This window comes from Alligator sinensis, unplaced genomic scaffold, assembly GCF_000455745.1.
Source record: "Alligator sinensis unplaced genomic scaffold, ASM45574v1 scaffold609_2, whole genome shotgun sequence".
NCBI lineage: Eukaryota > Metazoa > Chordata > Crocodylia > Alligatoridae > Alligator > Alligator sinensis.
In genome coordinates this window covers 2041390-2051480 of record NW_005842090.1, presented here as the reverse complement: position 1 = coordinate 2051480, position 10091 = coordinate 2041390, and the positions used below count along the sequence as shown (strand labels likewise).

The window sequence follows — 10091 nt, the reverse complement described above, 5'->3', positions numbered from 1 at the left end:
CCCCCGGGGCCCCACACAGGCTGATATGCCTTGGGCCCCGCACACACTCCCCACACACACCCCTAGGGATGGCTCTGCTTGTAGGAATAAGCTATTAATCTCTTTAAAGAGATGTATACAGGTGGTTCAAGAATGAAGAAAGCACATGGTAAACCACCAAACTACCCACAAGCAAAATTAAGAATTCCTACTAACTAAATGGAAGACATTATTATGCCCATTTATTTTTGGTAGAGTTTACTTGGAATTTTACATTTTCTACAGCTTCAGAGTAATTTTATACCTGTAACGTTATGAAGTTAAAACAAATAGATTTGTCTAAGAAGAGTCAGGCTCTCTTTTACAAGGCTATTTTTAATATAAATTTGTATAACTGCTTGGCACTCTCAACTCCCATTTTAAATTACTGGGAGCTAGATGGAGTCAGTACCTTTGAAAAGTTCTATCTATAAGTAAATAATCATGCATTACTCCCAAGGGCTAGAAGTAAAACAAAAGGTGTTAAAGGCAATAAAAAAGCTAAAAACTCACTCACTGTCTTCTGTGGGAAGGACCTGCAGAGAATAAATCCATTCTATTATATCATCTTTGTTCACCACATCTAAGGAATCCAACATATCCAGACCAGAGAGGGCGAAAAATGCAATTGTCAACCTAAAAGAAAAAGATAAGGCTTACACTTCCCACCATAAATGTCACAGCGGAGATTAACAAATTCCTGTAGAAACAGAAAAATCTACAGTATCTCAACCTGTGACTATGAGGGGAAACTCATTAAGTCTCTCTTCTACAGTTATGAATTTTATCAGTTGCATTCAGTTATATTCCTTACTCTTTGCTGTCTCCACATATTTGGGCAAGGTTCTTTAGGTAAATCCCATTTTTTGTGATACTAATGCACTGATAATTCAGATATTTAGAACAATCAGCCTGAGGGTCTAACTACCCAGTGGTGTTACTGCAAAGTGGCACACGTTAGTGCTGCACTGCATGAGTGTTGGCAAGCACTGAAGAGGGACAGTCAATTGGTGCTTTCGCAGCACTGCATTAATGCCGCTAGGAGGCAACATGTACAGAGCAATACAGCACATCTCAGTTTGGCCCTACCTGGCACCATCACTAAGCAGCATGGATTTACCCAGAGCACTTGTTATGTTCACATTCTGAGCTGTGGTTCATAAGATTCATCCCCTCCACCCCACAAAGCATCCTCAGGTCATGCTGTCATATCTTTGTTATCACATGAAGCATTTTCTCAAAAGGCGCATGTTGCAAACACTGGAGCTTTGTAAACTCTGTGTTACATTTTGTGACATTAATACGAATTACCACAGCCAAAATAAGCTCATTTTGTGAACAACTGGTTTTCAAGGCTGTTTCAATTATGTTATAGGGGAAAAAAAACATTTTAAGTATAGATGCAAAAACATAAAAGGTGCATACAGCAGCCCCTATGTGAGCAGAATGATCATCTTAATCAGACAGCTAGAGTTCTTTGAGCAGCATAAACTTAACCAAAGCTTCTTACCCCAATACTTTCAGACAACCATACCTGTGGCACCATTCTAGCCTTTCACCAATATCCAGCCAAACCAATCCCTAGAACAGTGGTTCTCAACCTTTTTTGTACCAGGACACATTTATAAATACCGATGGCCAGTCCAGACCCAGTCAATAGTTTAAGTACAAAAAAGCCCCCTGGCCCTGTCAGTGTCCTTTGCTCCTGACCCGCTGCCACCAGGCCCCACTCCCCACAGTGTATGGTGTAAGGGGTGGGTATGTGGGGCAGCGTGGGATGAGTGGGGAATGGAGGGGCCCAAAGCAGCTCCCTGCAGGCTGGAACTCTTACAGCCTGCAAGGGAAAACACATGGTTTTCCATGTTTTTCTCCTTTAAAGCAGAATCCATTTTTAAAGTTTGTTTTCATGACCCTTTCATATATTCTTGCAACCCACTTTTGGGTCATGACCCACAGGTTAAGAAACACTGACTTAGAAGACACAAGGAAAAAAAAAAAAAACGTAAAGATGATTCAATTCAAGTAAAGGTAAAGTTTGGGCAGGTCTGCATACAGCAGGGGCAGGCAAAATACGGCCTGCGAGCCAAATCTGGCCCTCCAGGTCATTCTACCCAAGGCCCCTAAAAATTTAGAAAATTAATTATTATCTGCATGTGGCTGCCTGTCAAAAAAGACAAGGCACCAGCAGCAGCAGGACCCAGGGGGAGCCAGTGGCAGGACCCAGCAGCTGAGCAGCAAGCTCCGCCCGGCTCCCCCCCGCCCCCAGTTGGAAGCCTCTGCAGCTTCTGGCCTGGTGACTCTTTGGCTGTTCCCCACCTTTCCTCAGTCCAAATGGAAAGTCAGATAAGATCAGACAGAGGGAGGAAGGTAAACTGCTGCAATCAGCCCATGCAGCTAGGAACCGTGTGGTGCTGGCGGGGGTGGGCTGGAGGCAAAGCAGCTGGCAGGTGGGTGGGAAGCAGCAGTGGTAGGCAGACGGAGCAGTGGAGTGGCAGCTGGAAGCGGCAGTAGGTGCAGGGAGCAGTGGCAGCTGGGAAGTGGTGGCAGCAGTGGCAGGCAGGTGTGCAAGAGGGAAAACAGGGAAGCAGAGTGGGAGTGGCAGTGGTGGACAGGAGTGTGGAGCCCATGCTGGTGCCCTGGGGCTAGCAGGGGTGGGGTGGCAGGAGTACAGAGCTTGGGCACAGGGTTGGCCTGGCTGCATCGTGTGAGGGTCACGTAGTCCACAAGAGCCGCACATGATGAAGCCAGAGGCCCAGCCCCATCTCTCTCTCTCTCCCACCCCACCTACCATAACCCCACACCCTCCCACAGCCCCCATCCCAACCACATACCCTACACCCCTCCACACCCACCAATCATATCCACACCCCGCACCCCATACACTCCCCAACTACACCCACCCCACATACATCTCCTTACCTCCCACACACAATATACAAGAGAAGCACTGTATTTTGAGCTATTACGCAATTGCCTCTAGATATACTATGCAAGCACACGTAAATCAGGACAAAAATATATTTAAATAAAAAAGCGACATCACGGCAAGAATTCCTGATGTCATTCGACCCTCCAACAACTACCCCCTGCTCCTCATCCATGTGGGAACAAATAATGTTGCCAGGAGTCGTCCAGACCATATCATGAGTGACTACAGGGCTCTGGGGACCAGGCTTAGCAGATGCATGACAAATAGAACTAGGGAGGTGATGCTTCCCCTCTATGCAGCATTGGTCAAACCACAGTTGGAGTGCTGCATTCAGTTCTGGGCACCGTACTTCAAGAAGGATGTTGATAGACTCAAGAGGGTCCAGAGGAGAGCCGCTCCTATGGTTAGGGGCTTACAGGACAAGCCCTATGAGGAGAGACTGAGGGACCTGGACCTCTTCAGCCTCACACAAGAAGGCTGAGAGGTGATCTTGTGGCCACCTAAAAATTCATTAGGGGGACACAGCAAGGGATCGGAGATGCTCTGTTCACCAGGGCGCCTCCTGAGTCACAAACTAACAGAGAGCAGATTTAGGCTAGATATCAGGAAAAAGTTTTTCATGGTAAGGGTGGCCAATATTTGGAATGGGCTTCCTAGGGAGATGGTGCAGCCCCTTACTTTGGGGGTCTTTAAGAGAAGGCTGAGCGCTCTTTCCTGACTAGGCAGGGGGTTGGACTCAATGATGTGTTGAGGTCCCTTCCGACGCTAGCATCTATGAATCTATGGGGGGCGGGGGGTTCAGTTTCAAGATAGCAGTACCCTTCCTCCCAAAAGGAGTACTTCTTAGACAAGGGGAGGGACTTCCGGTGGCAAAAGGTCAGGGGTTAGAGATTGGACTTCTAGTCCCAAGATGGTAACCAAGAGGTGGGGCACCTGTCAAGGGGTGAGGCTTGTGACCCTTGACAGCTCACCAAAACTCATTAAGCAGCCCTCCACCTGAAATAACTGCCCACCCCTGGCATACAGTGATCTTGTACAGACATGCAGTTTCTCCTGGGGCAGTTACTGCTTTTCCAGGAGAAGCCATGAGTCTATGCATGTTCAAGCTTTTTCTCCCAGAGTAAAAATGGCCACTCCAGGAGAAAAATAACACAGGAAGAACCAGGGTTAAATCACTCCCAGGAGAGTCTCTCCTGAGGGAGTGAATGTTTGTCTATGTTGTGGCTTCTCTAAGAAAAAAACATAGTTCTCCAGTTCTCCCCCTCTCTCCCAGGAGACGGTGTCTCTTGTTGGACTCTGTTGCTCCAGCAGGGAGCAGGACATGCCATCTTCACAATCCCCACATTGTGTTTCAGGGAAACACAGGCTGACTATGGGTGGCTTGGGTCAGCCAATCAGGGCTGCCCTATGCAGGCATACTCAGGGTGCCTATACAGGATGTGGAGATGAGTGTACAGGGCCCCTGCAGCTGCAGTGTCAGCACGGAAAGCTCTTCACTCTTCAGCGCCTCAGCATTTGAATGTCTGTACATGCAACTCAGGGTAATTTTTTCTACCTAGAGAAGAAACTTGAGAGAATACTGCCATATTAACTGAAGGTATGTATGTAGCCAGTATTTCCCATACTGGAGAAATACTGCAGCTAGAATCCTTTGTATGCTAGTGCAAATGCTGAAAAAGCCTTTTCACATAATGCTACACAGTTAAGCCACCATCAGAGTATAGAAAGCTTCGTAATTCAACTGAGAATCCACTGTTAATCAGGCTGGGATTCAGCAAAGATCACATATATAGAAGGGAAGGGACCATAGCTAAATCAGTATGAAAAAGTATGAATACCAGGCAAATAAGCACTATGAGCCCATAATTTCTTTTGCCAGAGAACCCACTGTCCTATTGGTACCAGACCATTATGGAGTTACATATACATTTTAAGTGCTGGAATGGACTGCATGGATCATCAAATCCAGTTTCCTACTATTGTGACATGGCTGAATATAATCTTCTTCAAACAGTGATCAAGCTTATGGAAAAGTAAAAGATACATTCTCAATAGAAGCAACTGCTGCCAGTACCTATGTTGATCTGTTGGTCACATTTATTGAGTATACCATCATTCTGAAACAAACTAAAAAAACCAAACACAAAGCTCAGCAATGCTAGGTATACAGGTATTTCACATATCTATTAATTTAGAATTAAGTATCAAACATGTCAGACATTTGCCTCCTATGAGGTCTGGAAGCTCATACACTAGCAAAACAGAAAGGATTTAATGAATAGATATACAGACCCTTATGTTTTAAGCTCCCAATTTATTTTTTAAACAGGCCTCCTCTAAAATAAGTGAAACTGATCAATACTGATTTCTAAAAGGCTCTGTTTCTTGTATGAAGTCAGGAGCTTTAATAATAATACGTCTCAGTAGAATTTAATTTTTTTTAAGGGACTGATTTGTGGTACTAAACATCTCAGAAAGAATGTTTAGAGACATCATAATTTTCTGTACTGCAAAGGTGAAGGGAATTCTCTCTTCCCTTCAATAGTCTATAGCACAAAGTGATGGTGTAGGGACATTACTGAATTGTATTACTGAAGTTAATATTGCTATTACTGCATACTACAACTATATATTAAAATAAACCTCAGGATATGGGGAATAGCAGTTTCAGCGTGGGATATGTAATCAAGCATCTAATTGCTTATCTCCAACCCCAAAATTAATTCCTTAGTAGCCCTGAACAAGTCATATGCTCCTTGACTGAATTTCTATACATCTAAACAAGAAAGATAGCCCTTTGAGATATAAAAATGTTACTATGTGAAATACACGTTTACAAATTCTTATGTTGACAAAGTTCCCCTTTAAAAAACTCTACATATCAAAACAGAAGGCTTTCTGAGTGAATAAAAGTGTCATGGCAAAAGAACTGCATGTTGAATTTAGACTACCTTCATTTTTCATTTTTAAATTGAGAATTTATATTGAACATTTTCTGTTTAATTAGAATGCTCAAAATAATTAAAACAGATTCAACACATCTTTTATTTTTGTATTATTCAACCACTAGACAACAGCTAATATTATTTTAGTGCTTTGTAGAAGGTGTAATACAGTTTAAATTATCCCCATCCCTAAACAGTAAATAAACACAGTGTTCACAAAAGGTATTATCAGAGCTACATTGGCTGAAGAGATTACAGGTATTGTACTCTATTTCAGCCCAATGCCTAAACTTCTGTGCTTCAGCAGTGCCTACAGGTCTAGTAAATACCAGGTCTAAATCCTCAAACTAATTTTCACTTGCATTCAGCAATGGCATTTTATCTTATATGTCAGACATTAACTTGGTGCATCACCTTCACATGTAACAAGGTGCAAAGCAACAAGGCAGAAGTAAGTGACTGTCACTGACCTGTCTCTAATAGGTCAAAGTAGAGATCTACCTCCTACTGTATATTCTTTATAGTGCATTTCCCAATATCTGCCATCATCAACTGGCCCAAAAGAGCTAAACATAACCTTCCGGGTCTTTTCATCTAGAGATAATGTGTGTTTATGTAGAACTTCACATTCTTTTGCTTTCTCGTCTCCCCCATGCATCTTTTTACTTCAGATTTTATCTTCAAGAAGGGGTTCAGTGGATTCTCTCTCTTCACCCTAGGCTGTCAGGATGGACCGAAATTACTTTAAAAAACTAAATGAAAAAAAACAACACTCTACTTGTATTCAAATTTATGAGAATATCTTACATTATGGACTAAATGTCCTAGTCTGTCAAGAGCATTGAAATAAAAATATGTTGGAACAATGAGACTTAATGAGTTAAATGCTGCTTGTAAAATGTAGATTTAGAAAGACACCAACTAAATTTGATATCAAGCTTTATAAATAAAGCATTCTCTCACACATACTGTATTCACTATCTAGATAACCTGGAATCTTTGTAACTGAAAAATGATATTTGCCTCCCCTCCAAAACTCTGAGTGGCGTAGTAAACTGTGTTATTCTGAAGTCAGGCACAAGATAGGGTAGGGTGGCTGGCACTTTAGAGACTGGTTAGCCTCTGCTTCCTCCAGAAGTAGTTTAATTTGTGCAAAAGATCTTTTTGCCTTGATCACTTTTGATTTCACTTCAGCAGAGATACTTTGTTTCACTTTCATCATCCGTTAATTCAAAATCATTACCATTCTTCATAGCAGAACTTCCTATATACATTAATTGAGAATGGAAAGCTTAGTAAGTTTTAGTCAATTAACAAAAATAATTTAAAAATACTGTTCCACTAAGTTTTAGAATGAATTCTAGTTTCTAGCCCAATGGAGCCTAGAAACAAAGCCATAAACAAAAAAAAATGAATTGTCTAGTAAGTAAATAAAAACTATGATTCACTTTTTTCATCTGCAAAATACATGTAACAGAAACGCTAAACCTTTTTTGGGTTTAAGATCCCTAGACAGACTTGAGGCTGCCCTTGGAAAAATGCCAGCTCTTGTTTTCGAGTGCTATGTTCGAAAATGCTATGTTTTCGAGTGCAGAAAAACAAGGGAGCAGTTCTCTTCTGTGGCAAAGAACTGAGGAAGCCCAAAGGAGGGCAGACTGGTTCTGTTTGATACTCTGGATGCCTATTTGAACTCTCTGGGCTCATCTTGTAACTAGTATGTGCACACCCAACAGCGCTCACACTGTGCAGCACCCCAAAAGGATCTCAGCCAAGACACCCATGACAGCTTCACCCCCCCAGTCAAATATCACTAGCCTGTAAGTTTGGAAGCTGAACACCTGTTAAACTAAACAATTAGGTAAACACTTGCACTTTGAGGACACCCTTTCCATTGGTGTGAAGCAGCCCCATGTCTAGCGTGACAGTGGAGTTTGGTTAATAAGGTAAGAACAGCCATTTGCTAGGTCATACCACGGGTCTGCCCAGCCCTGGATCCTCCTGGTCAACCCCCTCCTGGCTCTGGCCAAACTGGCCATCTACCAGCCAGGAAGAAGGCCCTGGCAGCAGGGTGGGGCGGCATGACACATCCACGGGAGGGTGAAGCCGTTTTCCTCTCAATCCTCTGCTCAGGTCTCCAGGCAGAGTTTTCAGGGTGGATAAAACTCAACGATTAAAATCAGATTTTTCATTTAAATAATTTTTTTGATTTATTCGTATTTGTATTCATTTGTTAAGATGCTTTTTTTAAAAAGTAAACTTTTATAGTTTTAATTTAAGATACGTTAAAGCTCAAAGATATCATCATATCTGGGCCACAGGTATAGACGGCTATACCTTGTACAGGAGAGATCAAGTGGATAAAAAGGATGGGGGTGTAGCTCTCTCTGTCAAGGAAAGCTACGCATCCCCGCAAGCCAACACTGGCGCCCAAGGTGAGTGACTGGAGACCCTCCGAGTTAAAATCCATGGGGAACACGGCACAGGTGACACAATGGTGGGAGTCTACTACAGACCTCCAACCCGGGATCAAGAACTTGACCAGGAGTTCGCCAGGGAATTGGCCGCGGCCGCACGCTCCCAATCCATGGCTGCCATGGGAGACTTCAACTACCTGGACATCTCATAGGAAGAGCACTCAGCCATATCCCCATATCCGAATGGTCACAAAGTTTTCTCATGCGCGTGGATGAGCTCTATCTGACGCAAGAAGTCTACGGGACAAAGAGAGGCAAAGCACTGCTCGACCTGGTACTGGCAAAGGGGACAGCCGCACGCTCCCAATCCATGGCTGCCATGGGAGACTTCAACTACCTGGACATCTCATAGGAAGAGCACTCAGCCATATCCCCATATCCGAATGGTCACAAAGTTTTCTCATGCGCGTGGATGAGCTCTATCTGACGCAAGAAGTCTACGGGACAAAGAGAGGCAAAGCACTGCTCGACCTGGTACTGGCAAAGGGGACAACCTTATCAGTGACCTAATGATCGAAGGGAAGCTGGCTGACAGTGACCACGAGCTGATCACCTTCACCGTCCACAGTAAAGCTGGCAAGTCAGTCAGCAATACAGAAGTCCTCGACTTCAGGAAAGCTAACTTTGACAAGCTCAGGAAGCTTGTCGGTGAGGCCCTCAGGGACCACGACCTCAAGGGGAGGGGAGTTCAGGATGAGTGGCTGCTCCTCAAGGGAGCGATCCTGGATGCACAAGCAAAGTGTATTCCATCTCGAAGGAAAGGCAACAAAAGGGCACAGCGGCCCCCTTGGCTCTAGCACTGCCTATAAGCAGACCTCCTTTGTGGGTGGGCCCAGGGGCGGGCCAAAAGCCCCATATCTACTCCTATACTTCTGTGCCTTGGCTTAGTACCCTCCCCACCCCACATGCCGTCGGCCCACGCAGCAAAAAAACCTGCCCTGTCCTGAGCTGTGCAAAGTCAAGGGCCAACCTCGGGGGGGGGGGACCTGTGCCCCCCCACTAGTCGCCTGTGGTTCCCAAACTGTGGATTTGTCTGCAGAAATCAGAGGCAGACAAGGTTCTTGGGGTAAATGTGTTATCTTTTATTAGGCCAATTAAATAGTTGGAAAAATTGTTCTTTGCAAGCTTTTGGACACAAAAACCCTTCTTCAGACATAGGGAGAGTTTTGTCATCTCCAGAGATAACACCCTTGTGAACAGCACTTGACTGATTACCCACCAACTTGTCCCTATGCAAGTTTGTGTACACAGTCAAGCCCTTACCTTTCTCTAAAAGTACAAAGTTTCAAGAAATTAAATTAAATGAATAGAGGGTACCAAACAACAAGAATGAACTTTTTGTAGGAAAAAGTGACTTTCCAACTTTTCTCTGAGCCTCCTCTACACAAAATGAACTGCTCCACACCTTCAGCTCCTGTGAAATATGAATTTTCATTTCAACCTAGGAGAACTTTTAGTCTCTGCACTACCCTACGCCTGGTGATGACAGGTGCCTGAGCCCAAAGACTTGCAAATAAAAACTTTTTTTTTTTTTTTTGCAAACCTCTGCCATGAGTTATGAAATCGAGGCGTCCTAACCAACGACTTAAATGGTGGTTTAAATAATCATTTCAATCGACGCGATTTAAATCAAATCCGCCCGAGTAGTGTCCCTATCAGGTGTCCGGGCGCGGCCGGGCTCTGCTCAGCGCCGCTTCCAGCCCCCTGCCGCGGGGCTGCAGCCTC

The 10091-nt window shown here is 44.1% G+C and overlaps 2 protein-coding genes across 3 annotated transcripts in view; both read right to left on the bottom strand.

Moving 5' to 3' along the window:
• The window catches only part of PGGT1B (protein geranylgeranyltransferase type I subunit beta), a 50359-nt gene extending 41809 nt beyond the window's left edge, over window positions 1-8550 (bottom strand). The window contains exons 1-2 of the mRNA XM_025204618.1: window positions 8504-8550; window positions 536-654 (exon numbers count right to left, since the gene is read on the bottom strand). Coding sequence (XP_025060403.1) covers window positions 536-654; window positions 8504-8535 — 151 coding nt within the window. The 5' untranslated portion in view covers window positions 8536-8550. The remainder of the gene's footprint in view (window positions 1-535; window positions 655-8503) is intronic.
• Window positions 557-10091, bottom strand: part of CCDC112 (coiled-coil domain containing 112) — a 49619-nt gene continuing 40084 nt past the window's right edge. For both annotated transcript variants that reach the window (XR_003094178.1, XR_003094179.1), the window contains exon 11: window positions 557-654. The gene's annotated coding sequence lies outside the window, so the exon portion shown is untranslated. The remainder of the gene's footprint in view (window positions 655-10091) is intronic.